The following is a 17,451-nucleotide window of genomic DNA, read 5'->3' as shown; positions in this document are numbered from 1 at the left end:
CGAGAGTTATTCGCAAATCTTCGAAATCAAAACTCGGTTGTGGTAGATGAGGCAAGGTGATAGAGATGTCACAGAGTATTTTATGGAGATGACCCATCTCTGATTTGAGCATTGAAGAGGAATGAGAGTGCTCCGGTGACAGCACGCGATACAGGAGGAGGCTTGAAAACGAACGGGTCTTCGAGTTCTTGGCCGGCCTCAACCGAGATCTGGACGACGTGCAAGGACGAATCCTCGGCCGGCGACCTCTACCTTCAACTCGAGAAGTATTCGCAGAGGTAAGGAGGGAGGAGAGCAGGAGACGAGTGATGCTGAGGCCCCAAGGAGATCGTATCGGGCCGGACCTGTCTGTCCAAAATCTGAGCGCAAATCCTAATGGGCCTGACGTCTCTGCCCTTATATCAAAAGGCCTGGCGGGATCCGGGCAAAGATCACAAAAGGGTAAATAATGGTGCGAGCACTATCGAAAGCCAGGTCATTCAAAAGATACTTGTTGAGAGATTCATGGAAAGCTTGCAAATTGGAAGCCGAGACAATATCAAAAAAATTGTGGGTATCAGGCTACTACTGACAGTTCAACTGAAAAATCACAAGGTGAAAAAACCAATAATACTACTCCAAGTAGTGTATTCAGCCTTGAGCAGTTGGATCAGCTATATAAAATGTTTTCCTCAATTCAAACATCGGGTCTGTCTTCCACTGGTTCTCTGGCTCACCGAGGTAATTATTTGTCGGCCTTAAATACTATATCCTGTTACAAATCACCATGGATAATTGACTCGGGTGCATCCGATCATATGACTGGTTCTTATCAATTGTTTTCATCCTTTTCACCATATGCTAGAAAACTAAGAGTCAAAATTGCATATGGTTCTCTCTCACTAGTTGCAAGTAAAGGAAGTATTCGCATATCTGACTCTGTAACTTTAAATATGTCCTACATGTTCCTAAGTTATCTTGCAACTTGTTATCCATCAGCCAGTTAACAAAAGACTCCAATTGCTCTGCTAAATTTGTTTCATCTCATTGTGTTTTTCAAGACCTATCTTTGGAGAAGACGATTGGCACTGCTAAGGCGTATGAGGGACTCTACTACTTTTGAGGAGGCAAGCTTGAGTGAACAATGTAATACTGTAATTTGTAATTTTGCGTCTATTTCTAGAGATAGTGAACTTTTGTATGGCATTCTAGGATGGGTCACCCAAATTTTCATTATTTAAAACGTTTGTTTCTATCTATCTGTTCAAATAGAATGTCTTCTGAGTTTCAATGTGAAGTTTGTGAGCTTGCAAAACACTGGCGTGCTTCTTTCCCAACATCCATATACAAACCATCCTGCCCATTTACTATGATTCACAATGATTTGTGGGGACTCTCAAGATCCCTCAATCGCACCCATATGAAATGGTTTGTTACTTTTATTGATGACCATACTCGTCTTTGTTGGGTTTACTTGTTGAAAGATAAAACTGAAGTCCGTTCCATTTTTTTCAGTTTTCATTCCATGATTCAAACACAATTCCAAACTCACATTCAAATTTTACGTATTGATAATGGTACAGAATATTTTAATGATATTCTGGGAACTTATCTTCAAGAAAATGGGATTGTTCATTAGAGTTCTTGTGTGGATACCCCCCCTCAACAAAATGGGGTTGCTGAATGAAAAAACAGACATATACTTGAATTAGCTCGGGCATTGATGTTCACTACAAACATGAAAAACTATTTTTGGGGAGATTAGCAGCTACACATCTCATTAATTGAATGCCGAGTCGAGTACTTTCGTTTGCCACTCCTCTCCAGAAATTCTAGGAACATTTTCCTACCTCTCGACTCCTCTCCAGTCTTCCGTTGAAAATCTTTGGCTGTACTACATTTGTCCATGTTCATGCTCACCATCGGGATAAATTGGATCCTCGTGTCGTCAAATGTGTCTTCATTGGTTACTCCCCTACCTAGAAAGGCTACAAATGCTATGACCCTGTCTCAAAAAGGATGTTTGTTAGCCTTGATGTCACATTCTTTGAAACCACTCCTTATTTCCCAAAGTCCTCTCTTCAGGGGGAGAAATGGAGTGAAGATCGGTTCTTTGACTTCTTTACTATTGAATCTGTGCCATCTATTGAGTCTCCTATTGCTTCATTCCTTGACCCATCTACTAAGCCTCCCATTGCATCACTTCCTGACCTGTCAAACACAAAAGAGCACTTAACCTCAGGGGGAGATGCAGGAAAGCAAAACAACACAAGCATACTTGTTTACTCAAGAAAGCCGAACACAAAGAATAGAGAGAATCTCATACTTGAGGCACCAAGAGCGTTGGAACCAGTGATGGCTCTGAACAACCATGAGTCCGCGCCCAATCCCGATTTGGTCATAGATAGTCATTAGCTCTTTTCTGATAATCGTGTACCTGATGACATCAATTTACCTATTGTAGTCAGAAAACAAACCAGGTTATGTACTCAACATCCCTTGTCTAAATACATGTCTTATAAAAGCTTGTCTACAGGATATCGTGTTTTTGCCTCTAACCTTGACAGGATGATAATTCCAAAGAATATTCAAGAAGCTCTGGAAATACCTAAATGGAGGGAGGTTGTCATGGAGGAAATGTGGGCGCTGGAGAAAAGTGGAACTTGGGATGTAATGAATTTGCCAAGAGGGAAGAAGCCAGTTGGTTGTAAATGGGTCTTCACAGTGAAATATAAATCTGATGGGACAGTTGAACGATATAAAACAAGACTCGTTGCAAAATGATTTACACAGACTTATGGCATTGATTATATGGAGACATTTGCACCGGTGGCAAACTTGAATACAGTTTGGGTCCTCTTGTCCTTGGTAGCCAACTTAGATTGGCCACTACTACAACTTGACATTAAGAATGCATTTCTAAATTGCAAGTTAGAAGAAGTTTACATGACAATGCCACCAGGCTTCAGTAAGAAAGGTGAAGAAAACAGAATGTGTAAACTCAAGAAGTCCTTGTATGGACTCAAGCAATTTCCTAGAGCATGGTTCGACAAATTTGCAAAAGTAATAAAGAACCAAGGATATCGACAAGGGCAATCAGATCACACCTTGTTCTTCCAACAGTCTAAAATGGGTTAGAGAACAATTCTAATAGTGTATGTTGACGATATAATCTTAACTGGGGATGATACAGTAGAGATGGAAAGATTGAAGAAAGTTCTAGCTACTGAATTTGAAGTTGAAGACTTGGGACAAATTCGGTACTTCTTGGGCATGGAAGTTGCTAGAACGAAAAAGGGTATTAGTGTCTCTCAGCGAAAGTATATCACTGATCTCCTTATTGAAACTGGCATGCTTAGATGCAAACCTAGTGAAACCCCGATTGAAGCAGTAAAGAGGGTCGAAGATTGTGGAATACCAGTTGAAAAGGAGAGGTATCGGAGATTGGTTGCTAAGCTAATCTACCTATTACATACCAAACCAGATATTGCATTTGCGGTTAGTGTGGTAAGCCAACATATGCATTCACCAAAAGAAGCTCATTTAGACACTGTGTACAAGATCCTTTGATATCTCAAGGGCTCCCCGGGCAAAGGACTCTTCTTCAAGAAATGTGAAAGCAAGGAAGTAGAGATCTTTACAGATGCAGATTGGGCTGGATTAGTAGAAGATAGAAGGTTTACCACCGGTTGTTGCACATTCGTCTGGGGAAATCTGGTAACTTGGAGAAGCACAAAAATAGAATGTAGTGGCTCGTAGTAGTGCTGAAGCCGAGTTCAAGGCCGATGCTCAAGGTATATGTGAAGGACTCTGGTTACGGAAACTCTTGGAAGAACTACAGGTCACAGTGAAATTTCTTATCAAACTCTATTGTGACAACAAAGCAGCCATCAGTATCTCTCTCAATCTGGTTCAACATGGCAGGACTAAACATGTGGAAGTGGACCAACATTTTATCAAAGAGAAAGTTGAAGAAGGAACTATCTGTATGACTTATGTACCTACCAAGGAACAAACTGCAGATATATTTACTAAAGGGTTGGCACGATAGAACTTTGATGATCTCGTTAGCAAGTTGGAGATGATTAATATCTATGATCCAACTTGAGGGGGAGTGTTAAAATCCAAAGTATCTTTGTGAATAATGAGTAAATTAGGAAAGTGGGTAAATGTAGAAGATTATATATTATTCTGTAGGGGGATTATTTCCTTGTTTAGAATAGTTGATTGTATTATATAATGTAAGATTGAGATGTACATAATGAGAAGAAGAATTCAAGAAGTATTGAATTGAATTCCGCTCACATAAAGGCAGTGTTAACTGTGGATATACTATCATAAGAACTTGAGAAGAAGGCTGAGTGCTTTCTTGGCGATCCATTAGATTCTAGCTTATGCTTCATTCATGGATGGTATGAATTTTCCAACAAGAATCTAAGCACGGATGGGTTGAAGCTAAGGACTCAACCCATACAGAAACTTGGTATCCAAGAACTCTACTCATTGCCTCTTAATCATCTCAATATCATAACTAACCCATCGATAGATATTGAGTTCCTCCTGCATACCCCTCCAGAATGCCATAATACTCATAGATTGACCTACTTTCTTGGTCATATTTGAAATCATACAAGTTAAAAATACAGGTTTGAAATTTTATCTTGTGAGAAGCTTTCAGAAAGATCATCCCATACAGCATTGGTTGTTACATAAAGCGTCATATTTGCAGCAATTCATGGCACCATGCTATTCCCAACCATACAAGCAATATGTTATTCTCTTTCATATAATCTTTGGAGCATATTTAGCTGGAGTGCTGTGCATTTCCAGTCATGGTATGGGTACAGGAAGAGGGTACACTACTTAAGAGGTACATGATTTTTGGGGTGTAGGTGTAGTTGGTATACCATTTCTGACTGGTACGCATGAACCACTTATCGAGAGGCTATGTTGGACGCAATACACTTTGAATTATTTACTTAGGATGGAATAACTACCAGCTGTACACTGTGATGACCCTCCCCTTATCCTCGTGAAACAGGGAGCCTAATGGCCTGGGGACGCTCTTTTTTTGTGCTCGGATAAAATTCTCAGTAACTCAAATAGGTCTCTCTCCTGGGGTGAGCAGCCCAGGTAATTATGCTTTGGAGCCTGGAGACTAAGGAGAATGCAGCAGATACTTGGGACTTCCCTTTTGTGTTAACATACACACGCACTGCCTGAAAACCACAACAATTAGTTGGAGGATCCAGTCAATGTTGTCATCTATAAGTTAATAGTATTATCTGGAGCTCTCTCTGTAGAGGCCATTAGAGACACCCCCAATACCCTACAATCAGCAGACAGACATATCAGGAATGAACAGCACGGCAAAAATCTAGCATCAGGCAGCACACACTAGCACAGAACAGCACTTCAGAACTTCAATGGTCCATAACTTCAAGAGACATTTATGAATATAGAACTGAAGTTGCCATATCCTAGGAGGAATCATTGGACCAACAGAACAAGGCAGACCACAACAAAACACAGCAGGCAGGCAATAAACAACCTAACAGTAGCTACTGCCATTGTGGCTGGCAGCAACTAGAAGCAAGAGCAGGCAAGAACAAGAAATGTAGTTATCAAACACCAATCAAAACCCACCAGCAACTGATACGAGTTCGCAACCAATCAATCATGAACACCCAGCATCAAAACAGCATCATCATGCCACAGCCAACCTGTAGAACATCAGAACAACAGCAGTATACTGGTTGTAGTATGCAACTGGTTTCACATAAGCAAACCACCATGAAAACACACAACATCCAACCGAGGAGGCTACGCAGCCTAACCAAAAGGAAGAGTATCCCTAAACGACTCTAAAATCAAACAGAGAAACAGACGTGAGAACTGATTAGGGAAGGATAAGAAAAATGAAAACCAGTGTCCAAAATCATTTCAATAAAACATATTTAGAGAGATCATTGCTCTGATACCACATTGCAAATCTGAAACAAATTGAAGATTCAATAAAGAAAATACTGCACTTTGGGTTCGAGATTGAGAAGAGAAAGGGAGAAAAAGCCAAAGCCAGGCTGCATTTTTCCAAGAGCTTATGTACAGCTCCAGGTCCACTGTTTTATATATTGATAATAAAAAAGCATGAAAGAAAAAAGACCCCAACTGATGCAACATAATTACTAAAATAGCCTATTCTCATCTAACATATATAACTCTATAAATATATCCCTGCCATATCCCATCTCTGATTTTTTAAAGTATTTTTGCGTCCATGCATCCCGTATCTGTATCCCACAGTCTCACTCCTGTATCCATGCCTCATAGCAGTCTATTTTCTGCACTACCATGCTACTACCCACTTGTTGGTTGGTCTTGTTTGTTTGCTTTTCAGGTTATGATTGAACAACAATGTTTAAGTTTCCTGTTTTAGGTTGAAGGGATGATGGCTAATCGCTATGGCAATTTCACTGCATCCTCTGGAACATCTGATAGTCAGAATGACTCTGAGGATGGGGATACGATTTGCTTAAAGGAAGGGAAGGGAAAGAGACTCTGGAATAAAGTGAAATATCAGCTTGTTGAGTATCACTCATTGCCTGGGTATTTGAGAGACAATGAGTTCATTCTGGGTCATTATCGATCAGAGTGGCCATTGAAACAGGTGTTCTTGAGCATTTTCACCATCCACAACGAGACTCTTAATGTTTGGACGTAAGTCTTATCTCAAAATTAACATCTTTATAATATTTTATCACTTATTGCACTGTTATTTAGATTATATTTTTCTTTGGTACTTCAAAATTAGGCTTGCATTCTTTTTTACAAGGTCTGATGTTATTGTAAGGTTGGTTTGTTCAAATATGATCTCTTTCTCCATCTCTTATCCATGGTAATAACAATTGGGTTTTGTGGTAGCTTCCTTACAATATAGTTTTATCTATCTTATATTTTACAAAATCTCATCATTTTGGCTTTAGAAAAGTATGAGAAGTTTTTATTATTGCAGATCAGTTTGACAACGTAAATTTGTTGAGAATGTTATAAGAATAATTTTTAAATAACATTACTTCATTATATTTCAACCATGCCATGTTTCTTCTTTCTTTTTTCTTTGGTGTGCTATTTTTTGATTTGTGAAATTGGGTCTTCAAAAATGGTGTAGAAATTTCTTTCAACAATCTTTGAGTTGTTCTTTCATCAATTTTAGCCCCTGTTTGAAACGTTCTAAGAAATAATTACTTATTATGAAAAGTACCTAGTACTTGTGCCAATAATTGAAACCAAAATCTGGTTATGCTACGCGTTTCTTAGTTATTGTATATTTCTCAATATATTTTTTAAATGTATCTGGCCCTTTAAATATTCAAAATGTATATTGTTGCATTGTAAGGCTCTGAATGAGTCAAGCTAGGATCCAAATTTGACCTGATTAAATTAAACGGTTAGCTGATTGAAAATATGCGAAGGGCAAGATCCAGTTATGAAATCCAAAATTCAAATGTAATCCACTCAAGCTTGAATCTACAAGGTTCCACTAGTGCACAGATTTCCCTTGGGTGTTCTTATCTTTTCCAAACAAGCAGCTTTCTATATACCAAATCATATTCCATTATATTGAAAGATTAAAAGGACTTTGCTTTGCTATGGTTTTCAGTCTGACTATAACTGCAAGTATGCAAATCATAAGGTAACTTTTAGCATAAGAACATGAGAATCCCTATTTCTTCTAGAGGGTTGGTGGGTAGTGAACCTTGTGAACAAATCTACATATGTTGATCCTAAGAATTTCGGAAGATTTTGTGCAGTCTCTCTTCTTGTGTAGACTTCGTTACGCAAACTAATCATCATTATCATAGTTCTCAATGGACTTTTCCCTTGAGCTGAAATTTTCCCCTTCTCCCAATTTCTACCTTATTTTTTTCCCTAAAAGAAAACAAGGATGGAACTAGAAGAATCTGGCAGCTATGCTAAGGGACTTTTTGTCAAAGTATTGTGTGAATAGCCGAATGGTTTGGCCTTGAGTTCTGTATATTATATTTAGACTTTACAAGAATGCTATACATGGAAAGTAAATAAGTTCTAGAATGATTCTAGCCCTATACATGTAAACTATAATTTGTCAAGCCCTATACATGTAAACTAAATAAATGCTAACTTTACAAAATAATGAATGGATAAATGAGGGAATAATTGTGGGCTGAAATAAGGAAAGAAATATTTTGCAGTTTGCTGTTCCATTGACAGCCCCCTTCAAATTGATGCGGGTTGATCAACAAGCATCAATTTGCTACTTAGGAAGCAATGTCTATAACGAGTGAGAGCCTTGGTGAAGATATCCACAATTTGTAATTCAGTGGAAATACGTGGAAGAGTGATAACATCAGCTTCAAATCCTTCACGAATAGAGTGAGAATCGGCTTCAATATGCTTCGTGCACTCATGATAGATAGGATTGGCTGTGATTTGGATAGCACTCGTATTATCGGCATGTAGAGGTGTAGGATCACCCTCAGAAAAATCTAGCTCAGCAAGCAAAACTTGAAGCCAAATAATTTTAGAACAAGCAAGAGACATCGCCCGAGTATTCATATTCCATCGATGACTTAGAAACTCCATCTTGCTTCTTACTCTTCCAAGAGATCAATGCATCACCTAAGAACACACACCAACCTGTGATGAGCGACGTGTATCTGCACAATCAGCCCAATCAGCATCGCTCTAAGCAGCAAGGCTTGTAGAATTGCCTGCAGGGAAGAATAAACCACGAGCAGAAGTGCCCTGAACATAGCATATGATCCTATGGAAAGCATCCAAATGAAGATTAAGAGGAGTCTGAAGAAATTGACTGACTTGCTATATAGCAAAGGAAATGCCTGGTCTAGTAATGGTGAGATAGGCAAGACTACCCACCAACTTCCGGTATACACTGGGATCAACAAGTAAGTCACCCTCCTCTTTGCGAAGCTTGACATTTAATTCCATGGGAGTATCAACAGAAGTACCCTCTTGAAGGCCAGTTGTAGCCACCAAGTCACTAGCATACTTATGTTGATTGAGTGAAATACCAGAGGGACTACGATTCACCTCAAGACCAAGAAAATATGTGAGAGACCCAAGATATTTTATATGAAAGGACTCTGAGAAATGAGTCTTGAACTGAGCAAGTAAGGCAGAATCGGAGCTAGTAATCACAATATCATCAGCATAAACCAAAAGAACAACAATACCCATGTTTGATTTCCGAAGAAACAATAAAGTGTCATACTTGCTTTGCTTGGATGAAAATTGTAATAAAGTGGTGTGGAATTTATCAAACCAGGCCCTCGAAGCTTGTTTGAGACCATAAAGAGAGTGACGAAGCTTACACACATGTGAAGTTAGAGAGGGAAACAAGCCTGGAGGTGGTTTCATATAAATACACTCTTTAAGATCCCCATGAAGAAAAACATTCTTGACATCCATTCGATGTAGTGGCCAATCACTGGAAGTAGTAATAGCCAGAATCGTACGAATAGTAGTCATATTAGCCACAAGAGGAAAGGTGTCTTCATAATTGACACCATATTCCTGATTATTCCCAAGTGCAACAAAGCGAGCTTTGTAATGATCCTGACTTCCATCAGATCGAACCTTGACTGAGCCATTTACAACCTAGAGGAACAATGGTGGGGGGACAAGGCTCAATGTCCTAGGTGTGATTGGCCTCTAGAGCGGCAATTTCTTCCTGCATAGCTTGTTGCCAACAATCATGCTTGGCAACATGTGAGTAGGATGTGGGAATATTTAAATTGGGCAATGCGGCAGTAAGAGTTGAAACAGAATTGCTAGAACTGGAAGAGGGAAAACCATACCTATCCGGGGGTACAGACACTCGAGAAGAGCGACGTTCCAAAGACTCTGGAGGTGCTGCAATTGACTGAATCTGAAGCGTGGTAGGATCAGATATCGGACGAGCCATCGGAAGAGACTGTGGGCAGGAGCGTCGCGTATACACAATACCTAGTTTAAAACGAGAACTGACTTGATGAGGATCTGAGAACTGCTCCTCAAAGGAGGGGAGAGTCACAATAGAAGAGGAAGGTAGAGAGGACACAGGAAAGAAATGTTGATTTTCAAAGAAAATAACATTCCTACAAATGCATGTATGATGTAATGTAGGATTAGAGCAAATAAATCCCTTTTGGCACACATTATATCCCAAGAATGCACATCGAACAAATTGAGTAGATAATTTATGTTGCTCATACACAACCAAAGGTGCATAGGTTATCGTAACTAGGTTGCTTAGCAAATAAGCGGAAATAGCGAGACTCCATGAGTTGAACTTGAGAAGGTAAACAATTAATCAAGTAAGTAGCAGTTTTCAAAGCCTCAACCCAAAACAAGGATGGAACAGAGGATTCCAACAAGAGAGTACTTACCACATCTAGGAGATGACGATTTTTGCGTTTGGCTACTCCATTCTATTGGGGAGTAGTAGGACCTGAACGTTGATGAATAATACCTTTAGAAGCCAAAAATGCTTGAAACTCAATAGACAAATATTCACCACCAGAATCTGTGCGTAATGTCTTAATAGAAGCAGAAAATTGATTGTCAAAATATGCTAAAAACTTGGTGAAAGTACAAAAAACCTCAGATTTACAGCAAAGAAAGTAGACCCAAGTAAATCTGCTATGATAATCAATGAAAGTCACATAGTATTTAAATTTTTTCATGTGAACTAACCGGGGAAGGCCCCCAAACATTACTATGGATAAGATCAAAGCACTGAGAAGCTTTACTAGCATGCAAAGGGAAGGGAAGATTTTTGCTTTTACCAAGTTTGCACTCGAGATAAAGAAGAACATTCTTTAGTACCAAGTAAACCAGAGTTCAATACATGAGATAAGATTTGAGTATTGGGATGACCTAAACGACGATGCCACACCATACTAAGATCTGAAACATTATTACAAGCAAAAGACTTAATAGAAGAAACTGGAGAAAGTGCTAGAACTGGCAAAAGTAGTGGAAACAAGCCCCACTTTAGGTCCCTTCGTGATCGGCTCCCCCGTTACCTGGTCCTACACAACACAACCATCACCAGAAAAATTGACAGCACAATTGTTATCAACTAATTGACCAACAGAAATAAGATTCATGGAAAGCTGAGGAGCAAGAAACACATCAGTGAACTTAGAAGAGGCATCTCCAACAACAGTTATTGGTAAAGAACTGTCATTGGTAGTCTGAATAGCAGATTGACCAGCGTAGGGCCGAACATGACACAGGGTAGTGGGATTATTCGTCATGTGATTAGGGGCACCCGAGTCCACGTACCCGAGTTTAGTAGAATTGTTACCTTAGAGCCCCGTTGTTGATAATGCCGAAATTAGCATCAGTTGCACCATTTTGGATGTGCAGTACTTAGAGCCCCGTTGCTGATAATGCCGAAATTAGCATCTGTTGCACCATTTTGGGTGTGCAGCAATTCACTGTAGGAAGTGCAGGAATAGAGGAGTCACCTGAAGAAGAGCTAGGGGCCGCAAAAGTCATTGTGGGGGGTACAGTAACAGAAGTTTGTAATGCTTGGGCCTAATAATTCTGCGGGCGGATACGACAGTCTTTGATAATGTGACCCTTCTTCTTGCAATAAGAGCAGTATTTCTTGGAACAATTAGCAGCGATATGCCCAAATTTTTTGCAGCAAAAACTTGCAAGGTGCTAGAATGCGTAGGCGGTCCTCGTTGTTGAGCAGCATAAGCCACAAGGATGGACCTTGAACTTCCATGAGATTGTGTTAGAGTAACTTGAGTACTAAGCCGTTGTTCTTCTCGAAGTAACTCACCAAAACAAACATCAAGAGAAGGAATAGGAGAGCAATTTAGCATACAAGAGCAAACAAATTCATACTTGGGGCGGAGTTTCATAAGAAACTTGTCACAACGACTAGTCTCGTGAAGACGTTGAATAATGGGAAGAGAGGCAACAGGAACATCCGTGATAACCAGATCAGAATATTTGTTCCAAAGAGTCAGAAACCCCGAATAATAGTCTTGGATGGAACGATTGTCATGTTGAAACATGGTAATCGCATGCTCTAACTGAAAACGACAGGTACCGTTATCTTGATGATATAGTGTTTTTAAATAAGTCCACATGGATTGAGCGGTGCAATAAAGTCGCAAGTTGGGGACAATATGTGGCTCAACCGAGCCAAGAAGCCAAGACATAATCCGAGCATCAAGCACAGCCGTGAAGGACAAGCCATTGAATCCTTGGCATCAAGCACAACCCATGAAGGACATGCTGCTGAATCCTTGGATTTATCAGGATTGGGTGTACAATCCGTGCCATCAATATGACCTCAAAGATCTTTTCCCTTTAGGAAAAGTTCAAATTGAAAAGCCCACGTAGAATAATTGTTGCCCGTAAACTTGGCGCACACAGGTGTGGAGTCCACACTAAATAAAGGAGAAAATCGAGAAGCCCAAAAAACAGACTCTGCCGAAAGAAAAATAGTACCAGAAAATCGAGAAGCCCAAAAATAAACAACGCAGGTACAAAGAAAACCAAGATCAACCTGCCTGCACAAAAAAAATAAATCTTGAACCAAGAACCTGCTGTGCCAAGAATCACATGGACTGAGAAGCACCAGAACCAGCAACAGAAAGAACCAAGATCAACCTTCCTGCACTAAAAATTAAATTTTGAACCAAGAAACCTGCTGTGCTGAGAATCACAAGGACAGAGAAGCACCAGAAACAGCAACAGAAAGCTGTTCTGATCGACCTCCCTGCACGAAAAATAAATTGCAAACCAAAAAACCTGCTGTGCCGAGAATCACAAGGACAGAGAAGCACCAGAACAGCAACAGAAAGCTGTTCCGACAGCCACCCAGCCACAGAAATACTGAAAAGATAGAGAACCAAAAAATTCCAGAAGAGAATAGATCCACAACAGCCACAGAAACGAGTGACACCTCTGAAACCAAGAAGACGAAAAAAAAAAAAAAAAACTTTGAGGGGAAAAAAATTAGCAGTCGGCAGGCTCTGATACCATGTCAAAGTATTGTGTGAATGGCCAAATGGTTTGGCCTTGAGTTCTGTATATTATATATAGACTTTACAAGAATGTTATACATGGAAAGTAAATAAGTTCTAGCATGATTCTAGCCCTATACATGTAAACTATAATCTTTCAAGCCCTATACATGTAAACTAAATATATGCTAACTGTACAAAATAATGAATGGAGAAATAAGGACATAATTGTGGGCTGAAATAAGGAAAGAAATCTTTTGCTGTTTGCTGTTCCGTTGACACTTTTTGAAGTTCACTCAAGGATTCCATGAACATTTCAAGATATTGAGGAGTGATCCAGGTCAATATTTATCACTTTTTTGCTTGGTAGTATTTTTTGCATGGGGTGCTGATTATATTGATCTTTTCAACGAACAAAATTTTGTTATGGAAAATGAATTTCCTCTGTATCTGATAGCATACATTTTGGTGCATGTTCCTTCCAAGAGAAGGGTGGAAAGATAAAATTTTTTACGTATGTTTACAATATTTCTCAGTCACTGTTTTTATTTGTTTCAGGCATTTGATCGGGTTCTTCCTTTTCCTTACCTTGACCATATACACAGCAATGCAGGTACCAAATGTGGATTTCCACTCTTTTCCACAGTTGCCTGAGATACTCAGAAAAGGTGATCTGCATAAGATTCATTCAGAACTCTTGAATTGCCTTCCATCCTTGCCAAACATGCCTGATTTTCATAGATTAAGAGATGAGGTAAAGACATCATTACCGTCAATGGACCTGTTCTCATCACTTTCGTGTTGGCATTTTCTGGAGCTTCTCAAGAACTGTTTGCCTGAGCCGCTCTCCTCTGGCAATAAAACAGACGGCCGTGTTCTGGTAATATGCTGTTCTTTTTTACTGTCTCCTCCATAATTTTATATACCCATGTTACTGATTTTTTTGGAATATTATATTTCCATTTTGTATGTTGGGTGATTAAATCTGTGGGTAATGCAAAAATATATTATAATTTAATAAATTTTCTGTAAAATAAGTTTGAATAAGCTTCAGATTCAATGTGACGACAGGCATTTCACATGAGAGTGAAACATGACCTTGATTTTGGTTAATAAATGGGTATCTCAACCCAGTTCTATGGGTCTGGATAGGGTTGGACTTGGGATGGTTATGATTGACAAAAAATTGAAGTTGGAGTTGAAAATAAAAAATGCGAGGACTAGGTTATTATTTGTTAGGCAGGTTTAGACAATTAAGACCAAACATGGACATAGGATCTTTTCAGGCTCCATCATGCCAATCCCTTATACACTTGAAGCTAGACCAGAAATGATCAGCCGCAGGATTAGAATTTTAGTACCAAACACTGGACACCTGACCCTTTCTGATGCTTTGATGTTTACTTTGTATTGAATTTTTATTGTATAAACTGCTCTTTGTGGATTTACTTGTAGGGTTTCATTGTGTCACATACCACAATACTCTCTCTCTCTCTCTCTCTCTCTCTCTGTTTAAAAGAACTTTTTCCTCTTTGTTGCTGGCTTCTGAACAAGTATTGAATTTTCGGAGAGCATTGCTTTCATCAGGGCTGGAAGAGGGGAAGTAAAAATTCTTCAAAATGCAAAAATAAAATAAAAATAAAATTATAGGGGTTTAATGGAATATGTTAGGCCAAACCCACTAGCCGGAGAATTTTTGAGTGGCCTAACTAGCCCAAAGTGCTTAAACCAAGTTGGCTGGTTGGAGGCTTTCCCTGTCTTATAAGCCACACTAATATCCCCTAAACAGTGGATGTGAGATTGGGACTGGGTATCACATTCTCCCCCACTCCAATAAGTGACATCCTTGTTGCACCACTTCATTAGCCTACATAACAGGTTGAAAGTTTTTCCACCAAGTGGTCTGATATTTAAAAGGTGGCTTATAGGGATTTTAGTGATGGCTTCCTCCACTGGTGTGTCACTTAGCTCTACATAACACTTCCACTCCCATAATTCGAGTGATGTAGGCTATGGTTACATTGTAGCCGCGACTTTGCCCATTAGCCCAAGAATATTTGGGTTGACTCACTAATCCAAAATGCTTAAGCCAAGTTGTGTGACAGTAGGCTTGTTTAAGCTTTATAAGCCATACAAATTTCTCTTTCTAACCAATGTGGGATAGAGACTGGAGCATCTTCATATTTAATATAAGAAAGAAATTATGGGTATTTCTAGGTATGATGACAGCAGTATGTTTGCTTTTTTGTTGAAGTTAGTAGATAGTAGCGTCAGATGCATCTTCGGTGCTAATGCTTTTAAGAAACTGAAGCATCCTGTCATTTTCAAGGGAAAAGAATGCATTACTTGCTGGCAATTTTGCTCTTGAGCATTTTAAATCAGGATGCGTATTCATCTGGACTGTGATGTTGGCCAAAGTCATCAAATCCTTTGCAGCTAGCAGTATTTGTGTGTAAGAGAGGGGGATAGAGAGAAGGAGAAAGCAGATTGTAGTCATCTTCTTGGTCACATGGCCCACATCGATTGTGTGCATTTGGAATTTCTTCACTAGTATGAAATCCATTGTTATAAGTTGATGAAAAGCTGTTGGGTTTCCCACTGAGCATCTGATGTATTACAACAAAAAGCTGCATGAGATGTGATTTTATGTGTGGGATATTTTGGTGAAAAATCTACAAGTTACTCTGAGAACCAATTTTAGTGCCAATTATAAATGTGTGTGTGTGTGTGTGTGTTTTCAAAATGATTTGCTGCAGTTGCTATTATACACATGATTCCTCATATAACAATCTAAACTATTACATATGTTGACCTAATATATGCAGTGAAAATGCATACCCGCTTGATTGATTAGGCAAGCATGCTTTTCAATTAGAATGATTTACTGTCCCAAGTCTAATGCCATCTATTTGTTTTACTTATCATGAGTGCAGCACAATGTAAAAGATGATCTAGCAAACATGATAGCTCCCCTGATGATTCGACCAATAACGAGATGGCCTTTTTTTGCCTTCCTGGGTGGAGCCATGTTTTGTTTGCTGTCCAGCAGCACCTGCCACCTCCTCTCCTGTCACTCAGAGCGCCTTTCCTACATATTGCTGAGACTTGACTATGCAGGAATTGCAGCCCTCATCTCAACCTCCTTTTACCCTCTTGTGTACTACTCCTTTATGTGCAACCCTTTCTTTTGCAACCTGTACTTGGGGTTCATAACACTTTTTGGGATTGCCACCATTGTTTTTTCTCTCCTCCCAGTTTTCCAAAACCCAGAGTATCGAACCTTTCGTGCTTCTCTCTTCTTTGGGATGGGCATGTCAGGTGTGGCACCCGTACTGCATAAGTTGGTACTATATTGGCATCAACCAGAAGCCCTCGAAACCACTGGTTTAGAGATCCTTATGGGTGCCTTCTATGGCATTGGAGCATTGATATATGCCACAAGGATTCCAGAACGGTGGAGACCTGGTAAATTTGATATTGCTGGGCACAGTCACCAGCTTTTCCATGTCTTGGTTATAGCGGGAGCATATACACACTATCATGCTGGGTTGGTCTACCTCAAATGGAGGGACTTGGAAGGCTGTTGAAGATTGATTTAGTATGTACGGCTCCCGACACTGATGAATTGGCATTTGTAGCTTGTGGGAATGAAGATCTGCTCGCTGATGAACTTTCGCATAAGAATTGGGTGACATTATTGTACCCTAATCCAGAATGTTATGGCAATACTTTATGTTGAACTGTAAGGTGTATAAAGTGTATTTGGGGGCATAGGCTTCAGACTAGATTTAAATTTGTATGAATTTAGGTTAAACACAACACATCCCAATGCAAAATTGTATTGCTTTGTCTAGAGTCACACAGATCGAATCTCTACTCAAAGCTCCCATCTCAAAGATGGTATAAATGTTTTCAATTTTAGAGAAGTGAAATATATATATATATATATATATATATATATATATGTACTTTCCAATTTGTGTATCCTTTCCAAGTGATGAATTATATGTGCCAAATGCAAAGTTTGATTTAATTTTCTTTTAATGGGATGAATAATAAGTACCAAGTGACATTGACTCCGCAAAAAAGGACCTTAAAATTGCTTTCATTTAGAGTCGAACTTGAGACCTCCCGCTTACTAAACGAGTGCTCTAACCAACTGAGCTATGAAAGCTTTCATGCTTAAAGTGACACAAAAAAAGAAATCAAAACTAACGAACCCAATGAAAAATTGAAATCCACCAATAACCTGCCCATCTGAGTTATTGCTTGGCTTGGGTTCTCCATCACCGATGAACGCAAATACAAACACGAGTTCCAAATTTTATGTAATCCCTTCTAAATCATCTTTATTTTTTATTTTTTATACTCTTTCTTTTTTGAAGCGATAGTGGTCCTTCTAGACACTCGACTAATTCACCAAAATAATGGATCTTTCTCT

The 17,451-nt window shown here is 39.3% G+C and overlaps 1 protein-coding gene across 3 annotated transcripts in view; it reads left to right on the top strand.

Moving 5' to 3' along the window:
• The window catches only part of LOC131162055 (heptahelical transmembrane protein 4-like), a 34,242-nt gene extending 17,306 nt beyond the window's left edge, over window positions 1–16,936 (top strand). Inside the window, exons 2-4 of one of the 3 annotated variants that reach the window (XM_058118177.1) lie at window positions 6,416–6,696; window positions 13,569–13,890; window positions 15,944–16,936. In XM_058118177.1, coding sequence (XP_057974160.1) covers window positions 6,425–6,696; window positions 13,569–13,890; window positions 15,944–16,597 — 1,248 coding nt within the window. In that variant the 5' untranslated portion in view covers window positions 6,416–6,424 and the 3' untranslated portion in view covers window positions 16,598–16,936. Of the gene's footprint in view, window positions 1–6,376; window positions 6,697–13,568; window positions 13,891–15,943 lie in introns of all 3 variants that reach the window. The other 2 variants (XM_058118180.1, XM_058118179.1) reach the window with 2 other exon arrangements.
• The last annotated feature ends 515 nt before the right edge of the window (window positions 16,937–17,451 follow it).

This window comes from Malania oleifera, chromosome 8 (genome assembly GCF_029873635.1).
Source record: "Malania oleifera isolate guangnan ecotype guangnan chromosome 8, ASM2987363v1, whole genome shotgun sequence".
In the NCBI taxonomy this organism is placed as follows: domain Eukaryota; kingdom Viridiplantae; phylum Streptophyta; class Magnoliopsida; order Santalales; family Ximeniaceae; genus Malania; species Malania oleifera.
This window is presented reverse-complemented; position numbering and strand designations above follow the sequence as displayed.